At 34.0% G+C, this 14507-nt stretch overlaps 1 protein-coding gene across 4 annotated transcripts in view; it reads left to right on the forward strand.

The window, feature by feature from the left end:
- The first annotated feature begins 2310 nt into the window (after positions 1 to 2310).
- The window catches only part of LOC138308238 (mediator of RNA polymerase II transcription subunit 12-like protein), a 39185-nt gene continuing 26988 nt past the window's right edge, over positions 2311 to 14507 (forward strand). For all 4 annotated transcript variants that reach the window (XM_069249223.1, XM_069249225.1, XM_069249226.1 and 1 more), the window contains exons 1-19: positions 2311 to 2457; positions 3368 to 3430; positions 3844 to 3882; positions 4309 to 4413; positions 5036 to 5116; positions 5457 to 5616; positions 6151 to 6341; positions 6753 to 6863; positions 7239 to 7381; positions 7887 to 8157; positions 9127 to 9226; positions 9571 to 9707; positions 10303 to 10434; positions 10709 to 10835; positions 11412 to 11632; positions 12149 to 12841; positions 13211 to 13374; positions 13858 to 13966; positions 14249 to 14379. In XM_069249223.1, coding sequence (XP_069105324.1) covers positions 2365 to 2457; positions 3368 to 3430; positions 3844 to 3882; positions 4309 to 4413; positions 5036 to 5116; positions 5457 to 5616; positions 6151 to 6341; positions 6753 to 6863; positions 7239 to 7381; positions 7887 to 8157; positions 9127 to 9226; positions 9571 to 9707; positions 10303 to 10434; positions 10709 to 10835; positions 11412 to 11632; positions 12149 to 12841; positions 13211 to 13374; positions 13858 to 13966; positions 14249 to 14379 — 3071 coding nt within the window. In that variant the 5' untranslated portion in view covers positions 2311 to 2364. The remainder of the gene's footprint in view (positions 2458 to 3367; positions 3431 to 3843; positions 3883 to 4308; positions 4414 to 5035; positions 5117 to 5456; positions 5617 to 6150; positions 6342 to 6752; positions 6864 to 7238; positions 7382 to 7886; positions 8158 to 9126; positions 9227 to 9570; positions 9708 to 10302; positions 10435 to 10708; positions 10836 to 11411; positions 11633 to 12148; positions 12842 to 13210; positions 13375 to 13857; positions 13967 to 14248; positions 14380 to 14507) is intronic.

Here is a 14507-nt window from a genome sequence, read left to right on the forward strand (position 1 = left end):
AGGGGCTTGTTGTGTTGAACAATGCTGAATCTATACATTGCATTGTTGATTAAAGAGGAAAGTTTCATTCCTGGGATTTGTCAGTAGTGTATTGTAATGAATGGTATTGTCATGCGATGTAAACATGTGACAGTTGATACAGATACAGAAAAATATTCAAAATATATCTCGATAAATTAATCAGAATTTTTATTAATACGTTTATTTAGGCTAGTATATTGTAAATGTCATGTATATATATAAGTTACATTGTACATAGATTATTGGAAATGCTTTTGTCATGTCGATGTTTGATATATTACTGTCTAAATAAGGCAGTGACCAGCTGAGGTAATAAAGATCGATTTCAGAATTTGTGTTCGCGTGTTTCTTTTTTCTTACTTATGTAAGAGGAAAAGGGACATGTAGTGACCGAATACTGTCCCGGATTAACCCATATTGGCTACACTTCTTATTTGGTTGGATGTACCTTTAGATAAATTAGCAGTATATTTCAGTGAGATATCACTACAAAGTAGAAAGAATTCACGCTATCACACGGAGACACAACATAGATATAGTCTTTGGAATAGAGATGGTTTATGTATTGTCTGTAGAGGTAAGATAATTCGTAGTACCTCTGGAAAAACTCGCTCTATCACACGTACATGTATTTACCCTATTCCTGGAGACTCCCAGTCGGGTTGAAAATCATGTCTTGATTTCTTCGTCGTATTTTTCTTAATCGGATAGTATAAATGTTGTTGTGTAAAACGAATAATGAAAACACGAGATTGTAGATCTTTAGATATTGGCTAAGATCTTTAGAAGGGACAGATCAGTTCAGGAAAAGGCCCGGAGATCAAGACGTGACTTTGATATACATATGTGCATATATATTGTGGAAATAGTTCTATCACTAAATGACAGAGTTATCACGCAACGAAAACAACATGTTGATATTGATTAAGTGCTTTTCATTTTTTTTGTTATGAAAGTGTCCATGGACGCTATCGATCCTGGTTATTATGTAGTATAAAGAGAAATATAGAAAATTACATTTAATATGTAAAATCTATTCAGTAAAGTTACTTGAGGAACTAAAATGACATCCTACTAGCAGATAAGGTCAGTGCCAGGTTTAGAGGGAAATCCGGAAGATGCAAGACTGATGCAGCATAAAGGAAAATGATAATCGTAATACAACAAACAAAACAACGAGAACAATGATAGACTGAATGAAAATTAATGTTTTAGATCATTAGTTTTGGTATGAAACATAACATTTTGTTAAAATAGCAGGGGTAGCTTTAATGAAAAAAACATTTTACACTAAAATCAAAAGGAAAATTTAGTTACATGGAAATTTTAATGAGAAAAGAAGGATGATAAGTTTAAATCTTATACAGGGAAGAAATCAACAAAATATTGATATTGAATAGAGCGGGGAATCAATCGTCGTTTGAAAATAAATTGTGATTTAAAAGGGAATCATTGTTTTTACCAGAAAGAAATAATGCCCTTTGCATATCTAAACAATTGTGTGTGTCTATCTTATCTATATATCACAGAGAGAACTGATATTTGCATGTTAATGACAGTCTTCTACATGTGTAAAAATGTGCATGTACAATTGTATATACTGAACTGTTAGGTATTATTCATTACAATTATTATAGGTTACTAAAGCGTCTGAAACATATATTGGATGTAAACTTAATTTATATGTAAACTGTAACTTATTCTCATATCATTGTGATGAAGTGTGTTAGTTCGTCCAACTTTTAAAAAAGCAAAGCTAATTGTTGTATATTCGCATGTATCATGAAACTTTACTATTCAACTGAGGTACATGTATATATCAAGAATATAATGCTATCTACGTATAATCGTTAGCATGCAACGAGCATTTTCGTTGTCTAAACACTTCCTTTATCAATCCATATAATATGTAAAGTGAAAAAAAATTACGTCGTCGTTTGAGAAATGTCGCTTCTGATTGGGTAATAAAACGGCGTAATGATTTGTTAGAAATAATTAAGAGTCCCAAATTAATTTGGAATTGATTTAATTAGACTGAATTATAAATAAAAACATGAACATATTTCTCACGTGATACTGAACAACTCAACTTTAATGCGTCGTCTGTATTTGCTGGTAGTTTTATGTACGAATGTATAAAGCCTATTCTTATTTTCGCCTGTCATCAAATATACTATTATATTTTTATATTTCCCCCGTGGTAGGCCCCAATATCAAATGGTTCGGAAGTAAAATCCCATAATGCATCTGCTGAACTTCTGGGTCAATGTTGCGTTTAGGTTAGAAGCATTAGCTGTATCGCTGTCAAAATTATGGAATGACCCAGACTCATTAGCGGACAAGATGTCTGCCTACCCGTCTCAGGAGTTTCGGCCTCTTAAAAAGCCGAAACTTGGACCCCCAGATGTGTATCCTCAAGATCCCAAGCAGAAGGAGGTAGAGTATTGATCTATGCAACATAAGTTTTAACTAAAAACACAGGGAACGTCACTGTTTTCACCAGCAACTTGTTTTGAAATCCCCACTTGAACAAAGACAGTTTTGCAAAAATAGCATATTTTTTGCTATTTTCTGTTAGATATATTTCAGTTTCATTTGATTTAATAGTGTTATTGCATTGGTTTACAAATACTCACTCCAATGAATGATATATGGTTATCTAATTCGTATTTAAATGGAAAGACTTCCAGGCGGTTACAGACCAGTTTGAAAGTGTAAACAAACAATCTTTAGCAGATAGCCAGGTATTTGTAACGAATTAATGTTATATGCTAAATGGTTGTCAAGAAAAAAGGACAAGGTAAATTTGAAATGAACGAATGAATGTTAATATTTCTACTGTACATTAACATGAGAATGAGCCACAGTCATCCTCAATACTCCAGAAGTTCAGATCACATCCAATCTCTACACCCCTGAACTATCTCATAGTAAAACTGGAGGCAACAGAACAGAACAGGTAATTTAGTCATTTGATGTACACCAAAAGAGTCATAAAACGGTACACTGAGGTTGGCTGTTTGGCTGTGAAGTAATACTGTAAGGCACTGCTTTCAGCATAGTCTTCAAAAGAAAATTTTTGCTGGCCTGTGATTGTTTCGGATTTTTTCCTCTGAGATGCCTTCAGTTTTACTATTAGGATGCCCACTGTGTGCCTGACTCATTAAAAAAAACTCAGCCAAGTACCACCTGACCATAGGACTCATGGGCAGATTTTGTATGCAACAATTTTTCCTTCAATAAATATCTTTGTCACAATTAAGTCAAATGATTTTAAAAAATGTCTAACATCCATTTGCATTGGAATTTAATTTCTTAAATTAAATTATTTCATTTTCTTTTACAGGATGAACTGACATCAGCTAGTGTTAAACATGGCTTCATCAACAGTCAAACCTTTGGTGATGAGGTGAGCTGTTATACATAATAAATGCAGTTAAGATGGTCATTGCAGAGTAGATTTGTATACTGTTATGTATAATTATATACAGTGATATTTATATTGTATTGTAATAAAAAAAAACCTACTTTATAATGTTTAAAATTAAATTGTAACTGTTTTGGTTATAATTCATCATATATAAGTACTCAAAGTCTGAAAATTACCAGCACTACAAAAATACTAAATGAAATGAAGATTCTAATCTTTGTTAAATTTTATTTGACACAGACATGCATGAACTCTGTACTGCCTTAACAACATAATGTTTGGTTTATATATATGCATTTCTATGAACCATTATTGATGATAAATGTATGCTAATACCATGTTATAAATTATTATAAACATTGCACAATAAGTATTTGAAATTTTCTGTTTAGTATGGATCTGCTCGACGAGAAAATATCAATCAAGAACAGGTAAGAACAGTGTACTCAACATTAGTATGATTAATGTATAGATATATTCTGTTAAAATCCCAAAAGTAATATCTGAAGACTTTGGTTTGATAAGTTTAACGTCTTATTAACAGCCATGGTCATTTAAGGACGTGCCAGGTTTGTTGGTGGAGGAAAGCCCGAGTACCAGGAGAAAAACCACCGACCAGCGGTCAGTACCTGGCAACTGCCCCACATGGGATTCGAACTCGCGACCCAGAGGTGGAGGGCTTGTGGTAATATGTCGGTACACCAAAACCACTCGGCTACCACAGCCCCTATCTGATTTGATAAAGATTACAGTGGGTTATATTACATACCAGAGCTTAACTATAGCCTTTACTAATGTAATGATGTAAATTAATCTACATTAATTAATTTGATTTAATTAATTTCTACTTTTATCAGTTTGGTACTGAGTTTATCTCAGTATTGGAAAAGAAGAAAGAAGTTAATACATTTCAAGACACATCCAAAAAGAAACAGTTTCCCACTAAGGACAACTTCTGGCCGGTGAGTAAATAGTAAATATGAAATATGCATATTATCCATTCCTTACTGTTTTACTTGATCAGTGATAAAAAATCCATATACAATGGATATGCATGGACTGTAATTTAGGAACTGGGCGATACTAAGATTCACTTCAATCTGAAACAAGCTAATGCATATTCTGTTGTTTGGTACCTGGTAAGTATAAGTTACAGGTCTATTTTGAACTGAACGATTCATTAACTCAATGTCTGAACAAGAAATGTGAAATGTCTAAGTTATCTGAGTATTTAATTTTGTTGCATTTTAATATAAAGTGAAACATTTTGTTAGAACCAAAAACTACTTCAATTAAACATAGGTTTTGATTCATATGAGTTCACTTAAGTGAAGTTCAAGTGGTAAAAAGCAAAAACACATTTGTGCATATTCAAAGTTTTGAAAAAATTTGCAGGAAAAAATGTTACTGAAACACCATACATATTTACACTGGCTAGCATCCAGATTCTGTTTCTGCATATTGTCTAATTATAGCAATTAGCAAATGAGTATTGAAATGCACTTTGACCAACAAAATGTTAAGAGTTTGGTGAATAGTAATATTGATTGTGTCTGTTTAAGTATTATTTTTTAACTGTTTTAGGCGGCTAAAAACAAGAATGCTATGGAAGCATGGTTCAAGGACTTGGCAGGCAATAAGCCGCTATTCCAATTGGGAAAAAAGGTTTGCCTTATGATATTAAGATATTCATTATCTTTGCTGCTAACATAAATCTATGATCTTCAAATAAGATCTAAACCAACCTAGGAAGAAATGTCTTATCTGGTTCCCTGTCAATGCCGGCATAATTTTATGGCATTTTCCTTCTTAATTTATAGTAATTATGAGATACATAGCATGGGAATTTTATTTAACTTTGCATCGATGCATTTATCCTTTACACCTTTGTATGCTTTCAATGTCATGTTATGTTTTGGCTTTAAATGTAAACCAACTGTATAGTGTTTATAATGTAGATATTTCACCCATTTAGAATAGAGCTAACATGGCTTGTGTTATACAGGTGCCAACATTTAACAAGAGAGATGAACTATTTTCTACAATGTGTGAGTTTTCACTGCCGATGATGAAGGCCGCGTGGATGGTAAAGATGACGGCAGCCTACAACACCGCCATGCAGGAGAGTAAGATTAAGAAACGACAGATGGTGGACCAGTCTGTTGGTGAGGAAAAGTTATTTGCATTCATAAATATTTCTTATATCATTTCTAGGAAGAAATGTTTAGTTTCTACCCTTTGAATGAGAAGAATTAATACTGCTGACATTGAAAATTTACTGCAAATATGTTATTAGTAGTATCTTGACTTTATTTGTTCATTATTGTTCAGTTTCTGTATTTTGAAAATCTGATAGTAGGAAATTATTGTAAATGTATCAGTTAGAAATTTTCTATTTACACTTCACTTTATTATTTAACTTTCCCTTTATGTGTGGAATAAACATCAACAAATGACATCTCTAAATTGGTAGTGTTTAATATCTAAACAAGATGATACAGTGTGTACAAAAGGATTAAAAAAATGAAATGTAATGAGTTAGTTGAAATGGTTTTGAAATATAATTCTGTAAATTGCTTCTCAGTAGACTGGTGTCAATCCATAATCAAAAAGATAGGACTGTGTACAAAAAAAATCACAAGAAAAAATAAATGTGATAAGTTAGTTTTAATTGTAACTGTGTGAAATGTATTCTTTAGACTGGTGCCAATCCTTGACCAAGTTTATGCGGGATCAAATCCAGAAGATCCAGGACCCCTATCATGGAACACCCGGGGGTCCAACCTCAGGATTTCTGACAGTGTCCACCAACACAAACATTCAGATTGACCTTGATCTGGCCATCAAACAATGGCACTACTCCTGTAAGCTGGCCAGGCACATGTATGATGTAAGTAAGGAGTCTATCTGAGATTTTTTTGAAATATTATTTCTGAATTTTAGGAACTTCATATTTGGATGTTTAACTCTAGTTAAGTGTTTTAAGTGAGTGCTGATGAAATCTTATGTCTAGTTTCTATTTGAATTCACTCTGGTGTTTGTCTGCAGATTCAAAAGTTCACTACTTGTCATGAACATGAAATATTTAGAACAAGTAGAACTAATAAAATGTAAGTTATGGTTGATCTATCATGGTATAGGGGAGATAACTACAGTGCATTGCAAGCTATTTTGATATTGCAATATTTTATAGTATCCTGGTAGTCATTACATAATTGCCCTCCTTAATTACTTCATAATGAATCTGATGGATTAAAAGCTAAGTATACATTTTAACATTCTGTTTGTTTCCTTAAAACAGGAGGGACTTGTGGACCGTAATGAATTCCTAACGTGGATGATAGACTTGCTTGAGAAACTGAAACAGACAGAGGATACTGTGCTTAAACTTGTTATGGCTCAAGTTTTACAGGTAAACCACGATACTTATTTAAGATGTATTAAGGTTAATTATGGAGACTTGTAAAACTATTAAACTTACATCACACAGACTTTGATTCTACAATTCCATTACTCATTGAGTGGTAAAAGCTGGTATTTCAGTTTTTGACAAATTTACGATGATGTACTGGTTTTATTACGCAGGTAAACATTCTTTATCAAAATTGAACTTCAAGTTCTCCTTTAATTATAAATATTTGTTAGATTTCCAAGACTAGCTTCACAAGAGACACTTGAACTTTTTTAAATAAAACATAGGTGAATGACTCCATACTTGCTTATGTGATGATAGCATCATACTTTTCAATAGGAAAAAATAATCTAGCTGTTTGTATAATTTTGTCAGTACCTGGATGAGATCACAATGTCCGTGCTGTTGTCTCGACGCCTTGCCCACTTTGCTGCTAAGAAGATTGCCCAGCTGTGTGGAGACTCCGGGGGTACATCACCACAGGCCCAGCCTCCCATGGTTAACAGTTCAGGCACAGCGTAAGTACCTATGGCAAACAGAAAGATTCGTCGCCAACACAGATAGAGGCTGTCACATTTTACAAATTTTAACAAGGCCTTGCTGTAAGAATGAAACTTTGCAATAAAATAGTCTTGACTAAAATAAATGTCGGCTCAAAGTACCTTTAAGTTGTTAATGGAGTAGTATAGTCTGCATTTACAAAATTGTAATGATAAAAACGTCAAGTATTCATTGCTTTACGATATAATAAACCAAATAAGGAAGATTGTCTGGACCAAATAATGGAGGAAAAAAAACTTTTCAGTAAAATCTAGACCAAGTGTTTATATCAAAATATAAAATGGCTTTATAGGTACTCTATTTATATAAAGTTTGAAGCAAGTCTTGAAGTGTAAATTAAATTAAATTGTGGATAGATAATGAATTGCTTACAGGATTCATAACTGGTTAAGTCATAAAGTGTTTAAAATTACTTCAGAGTAAAAATCTAGATAAAGTAATAAATTATAAATTACTTTACAGTATAGCCCCCGCCAATGGTGGCATGGCAATGCCTCAGAACCCACTGGCAGCTGTGTTTTCCCAGTACAACAATTGTCCACAACACCGCGGTATCATTCTGAGTCTGAGCGCTACGCTACAGGTGATCACTCTACTGTGTCCGACTTCACTCATCTGGAACACGCTTGGGGATGGGAAGACTACCTCATCTGTTCTGTGTGGGTCTGCCCTTGACTTACTGCCCTGTGCCCCATCAAGCCTGCCCATGCCCCCCGGGCCAGAGAACCCTCAGGTAAATACACTGGAGTGGAAAATCTAGATCTTCTGGTGTAAAATGGCTGTCGATGGGCCGTTAAATATAAACTAACAAACAAATCAGGTGTAAAAGAAACAGAATTCCAACCCTTTTATGTCTGCAGAATTCAAATCAAAATACACATTAGTTTCTCCAATTGATTTACTTTTGTCTCGTTTGTTGAAGGGACAATTCAGACTAAGAGAACATTAAAATTTGTACATATATCGGGAAAAATCCAGTTCTAATGGAAATTAGATCAGTCGGATTTACTGTGATATGCCTGAAAAGCCCATGGTTGTGACATGCGTGTAGATGTTTAAACTCGCTCGCTATCCGTCCTTACACATTGTGGTCGAAATTCTTGTATGCCGAACCCTGTCCCTTGCTCGTAGAGTAATGCAACTTTTGTCTAGAACTACTCAAATCGCTCTGAGAGTAGTGTGTTTACCTTATTAGGTGAATTGTCTTGCCTAAAAATCATTTTATCACCTTCTCAGTGGTTATGTAGTTTATTTGTTTAACGTGCGTGACTTTGGCTCGGGTATGGGTACAGCGTCCATATTGTACCTGCTTAATCGTATTGATCAACGATTTGATATTTCAACGATATTAATTAAAATACTAAACAATGACATGAAATTTGTCAATATTTTAAGTTATATGTTTCAGAAGAAATGTAGAACAATACATTTATGCCATATTTTGCTTCTTGCTTATGTAAAATAATTAGTCTGAGTGAATTGTCCCTTTAATGTATGTTCCCATGATAACATTTTGGTTGATACAGGTCCAGAGTTAACCATTCTACAAGCCAGATTTATTCAGATGCGTTATTATGTTTCTATGGATATATATTCAGATCAATATTTCTATACATACTGGCTCAGATTATTCATTCAATGGATACAGATTTGTAATTATGTTTCTATGGATACAGAATCAAATTGTGTTTTGTTTCTATAGATACGGGCTCAGATTCGTGCCGTGGAGAACCAGCTAAAAATGCGTGGCCGTGCAGCCGAGGTGCGCTGGTCTTCAGACAAATGTCAACAGTCCACGAGGGGTAAGGTTAAGATATTTAAGCCTACAATCTAAAAGTTTCCTCTGTTAATAGCAAATTCAAGCTTATTAATCACAATATCGTTAGTTTCTACTAGACTTTTTATATTTGCAATACTCGGTATTATTGATATTTACTACAACATGTTTATTAAATTCAAAAATTGTCCAAAAAAAACATTAAATTGTACTACTATCAATGTAGTAGTTCATAATATACAAGATATACAATAATACTTTTAATGTGACATTGCATCATCTAAAGATAATATGTATTGTCTTTTATCATGTGTTGTCTTTTATTCTTTTATCATGTATTGTCTTTTATCATGTATTGTCTTTTATCAGGTTTCACCATTAGTAAGAGGCTCGAGGTTCTGGACATGCTTGACCGTCACAATTTTGATAAAGTGGACAGCAATAACTCACTGGACACTCTGTATAACAAAGTATTTTCAGTCCATCAGGCCAAGGAAGGCGTAGAGGTAATACTTAGTCTCAATATTTAATGATATAACAAGATAGAGTGCAACTTCAGTCTTAGGGTTGTCTTAAGTTTATATAGCATGAGGGAAACCCTGATTTGTTTATTATGGAAGTTAGGAATAGATTTAATATCTTGTAAACCAACTTGTTTTCATGTGCGATTTAATTTCACGTATTTTGCAGATGATTAGAATGTGTGAAAATAAATTGCCACCAACACAATGAAGTGTTAAGCACGGAAATTAAATTGCTGTGTCATTAGGTCTTCATACATGAAATTAAGTTGCAGCAAAATTAGGCTGATTTACAGAACCAGATTTTGAAAAAAATGAGACAAATGAAGGAATTTGCTACACCAAGTTACTAAAAACACATGATACCAATATGTGTATACTAAAAATAAAGACAGGGTTAAATTCAGATCAGACAAGTTGTATTCATAAAATTATGTATAAGTGAAAAGATGTTTCCAATTATCATGTTACAAAAATTTCAACCTTTTCATATTTAAAGATATTTGTACTGAATTTGAATAGAATCTTACATCTGCTTTTAAAATGTCTATAATATATATATTCCTTACACCTGTTTCAGCCCATGCTGGCAGACGAACCAATCATTCACCTGCTGATAGACTGGGCTGTTAGTGCACAGAGGACAGGGAACTACAGAGCTGTGGTGGTGGCCAAACTCCTGGAGAAACGACAAAACGAGCTGAGAACAGAGGCGAGTTCAATCTCAATATGTTAATTTCCCCCACAATTGATTGTACTGGTAGTAATGTTTATGTGTGTTAACATGCCGTTAAGAATTATATTTTGGCATAACATTTGAGCAGTCACAGGTGCTAACTTATTATGTTTCTGGTGAATTCTTATTTTTTGAAATAACAAATATTGCTTTTTTGTGAAAATTTTCTGAAATATGATCCATTAATATTTTGCCTGATCCCATTGACTTCATGTTTTACTGAATATGTTTATATTCTTTACTCTTACAGAAATTTGGTGACACAGATATGATAGACGACAAGGATTCCTTGGGCTCGGATGCCATGGTCCCCTCAGGACTCCCTGCTTTCCAGGGCCTTCTGATGAGCTTTCTAGATGAAAGGGCACCTGTCTTAGGTACTGTAATTAACTGAAGTATCAATGCAACATTAGACTGATACACTAGGGGTGTTCATCAGCTTATCATAAAATGTAACAGTTGTAGATTATAGAATTTGTATATTTGGTAATTGCTAATATGATAAACATTTCTGCATGTTTCTATTGCATGGAAAATGTAACTCAGTATTAGCACAATCCACTCAACTCCTCCGGGTATTTCCAGTATAATCGTCTATCTAAAGTGCCATAGTAAGCTGCATTGCATAAGTCAGATTCCAAGCCGTGTTTCGTAAACCTTTCTACTTTTGCAATTTACTTTCATTTGTAATCAAAACTTTTTGTGGCTCATGTACAATCAAACCTGTCTTTAAAGACCACCAACGGAAAAATTACTGTTATAGCCAATTGGTCTTTACACACAGGGCAAATTGCGTTTAATTTGACCATTTGGAACCCATAGGAAGTGGCTTTATTAAGTAGGTGATCTTCATAGAGGTTTTTATACAGAGGTGATCACTAAGGTCATTTTTTCAGTAGTCAATGGGACATACTAAAAAGTCAAGGCATTTAACATTTTGTATCTGTTTTCAGATGACAATCCTTCAGATGACTGCAGACAAGGATTTGCTAATCTAATACAGCTTTTCTGTGAGCTGATTCGCCACGATGTCTTCTCACACGATGCGTATATGTGTACATTGATATCACGTGGTGACTTGTCGTCCCCGACAACAGTTCCACAGATTGGTGTAGACAGTATGGATCTCTCCAGCATTAAATCACTGTCAGAGTCCATTAAACAAGATGTAATGGTAAGTTAATTACAAATTAATTGTAGATCAAAGGAAATTATTGGTAGATCAAAGGAAATTAATGGTAGATCAAAGGAAATTATTGGTAGATCAAAGGAAATTAATGGTAGATCAAAGGAAATTATTGGTAGATCAAAGGAAATCATTGGTAGATCAAAGGAAATTATTGGTAGATCAAAGGAAATTAATGGTAGATCAAAGGAAATTATTGGTAGATCAAAGGAAATTATTGGTAGATCAAAGGAAATTATTGGTAGATCAAAGGAAATTAATGGTAGATCAAAGGAAATTATTGGTAGATCAAAGGAAATTAATGGTAGATCAAAGGAAATTATTGGTAGATCAAAGGAAATTAATGGTAAATCAAGTACTAATTAATGGTAGATAAAATTGGAATTAATGGTAGTGCATATATATGTATGTAGAGTTGATTTAAGCTAAATGTTATACAAAATAGAAATTTATGTTATGATATAAAATGATGACATTTATTTAATCCAAATTCCTTTGTTACAGCACCAGGATGACATTAAGGTTGATATGGACATCAACACGATGGACAGTGACTATGTCAGTCTGTTTGACTGTGTTAAGGACGAACATAAACCTAGTCCAGAGGAACCTGCATCGGTCAAGTCGGTCAAGTCCGAGAAAGACCAGCCAATCCCCAGTGTCGGAGGCCACACTCATGGAGGTATGGAGACCATACAACAACCCAAAGGGCCTTCGCGTCACATGATATATGCACAGCACTTCCCGATTCCGAAGGACGCGGTCCATGAATGTAATCAGCGTGGAATTGTTATGTACGGAGTAGGAAAGGCGAGAGATGATGCCAGACACTATGTGAAAAAGATCTCCAAGGAAACGCTGAAATTGTTCAGTAAGAAAAACTGTGTAGACACTGGTAGTGGTGACCTTGGAAAGGTCAAAAAGAGGAAGGAGAAAGAACCTGGGGACGCCTCCCTTGCCGGCGTGGTAACCAACTTTGACCAAATATTTGAAGGCATTTTTGGGAAATATCAAAAACTTTCTTATTTTGATCAGCATGCTGTGACAGCCCAGTGTACAGATGCTGTATGCGAACAGATCAACAGCTTCACGATGGGCAACTCGAGTTATCTGCCCTTGGTTGATAACATATCCTATTTGTTTGATTTGATGGAATACTCCCTTAATATTTATGGTCTCCTTGAATTCTCAGTAAAGGTGAGTAGTTTTGATTCTCTTTCTAGCCTTGCACTTTCTGATGTTTTAGTTTAAGGAAATGGAAAAAATGGAAATTCTTGTTTTTTGGGAATTTGAAATATTTCTGTGAGAGATTGTTAATGGTTCAGAAGTCCTAAATGTTTGGTGGCTTTTAAAATTAATGAATTTCTTATGAATGCAATCATGGAGACGACTTATCTGTTTAGTTAATTTCTTTATCTGTGAAACTTGACTGAATTTTTCTCTGAATTTCTTTGAAAAATTATCTTATGTATAATGTTCAGCATATTGAGACAAACAACTTTTCTTTGGTGTGCTAATACGACAAAATGTTGAAAATAGACTAAGAAAATGTTTAATTTATTTCAGTTACTGAAGGAGCTAGGTATGGTAGAACACACACTGAGTAGTCAGAAGTCGAGTTTGGCGGGGAACTATACCACATTCTTGTGTCTGTGTATCGTTGGTGTGTTCAGGAAGTACCACCCCTATCTACTTGTCTCCCAGGATCTCATCATACAGGCATTCGAGGGGTCAGTAACTGTATAAGTCTGTTTCATATTGCATACAGTAGTTTTACAATTTTATTCTTACACTTCTAACTTAACTTTAAATACTGTATAGATGTGGGTCAAAATTTTCATGATTTTAACTAAAAAACAAGAAAATTTAATTTTAGCAGTTTAAAATTTTTTTTTGATCATGCACTCTGGGTATATGTGGTTTAGCTATTTCCCACTATTTCTTTATTTTCTTATATCAAATTTGTGCAACGATAAATATGTTCTGCAAAATCACAAAAGTACAAAAATGTCGTCCATGCAAAAATAACCAGTTATACAGTATATACCAGTATACTTTGTAGATATATTTCAAGCTTCTTAAACTGTTGTAAAGTAGACAAAATCTCTTTTTACTAAAGTAAATGGTAGGATTTTGAATGTTTAGTGTTGCACAATTCATAGATGTAAAATCTATAGACCTCTCATGTTCTCCATTACTGAATTGTATTATAGGTTGATTGGTGCTGTGAAGGACGTCTACAATCCAGCAGTTTGTACCTCTGCTGAGAGATGTATCCTTGTCTATCTGTACAATGCTTATACATCCTGTAGTTATTTACGGGTAAGGCTTTTCCTGATGCTACAGTTACAGATGTAGTTTTATTAGTTAGCACAGTATTCTCGAGGTCCATGATCTTATTGTAATATTTTGATGAAGAAAATAATGTAATCTATTGGCTTCCACTTGTAATCTGAATGTCCGAAATATGTTCTGTTTATGTAACACATATCGCTTAAGACAGTTTATTTCATCAAGGTAGCTACTTGATTAGAAACAAATCACTATGGTAATTTATGATTTTACTCTTTCCTCATCTACAACTCATTCTATTATGGTTTCCAGGACAAGAAATCAGAAATGTTCAGTAATTCGTTTAAGAAGATAAAGATGACACTCTATGCCGACATCAATCCGTCAGCCTCCAATCTACTTTGGGACCCGTCGTTTATGATGGACTTCATGACCTCAGTTAAGTAAGTACGGAGTTATAAAAGAAGTATTAAACAATTCTGTATTTGTATATTACAGAGTTATCTGCCCATGTGAGTAGGTATTGATTGCTTCCCCATTTTTTATGAGTGTAACGTCAATTCTTTTATTG

The sequence above is a fragment of the Argopecten irradians genome, chromosome 14 (genome assembly GCF_041381155.1).
Source record: "Argopecten irradians isolate NY chromosome 14, Ai_NY, whole genome shotgun sequence".
Taxonomy (NCBI): Eukaryota; Metazoa; Mollusca; class Bivalvia; order Pectinida; family Pectinidae; genus Argopecten; species Argopecten irradians.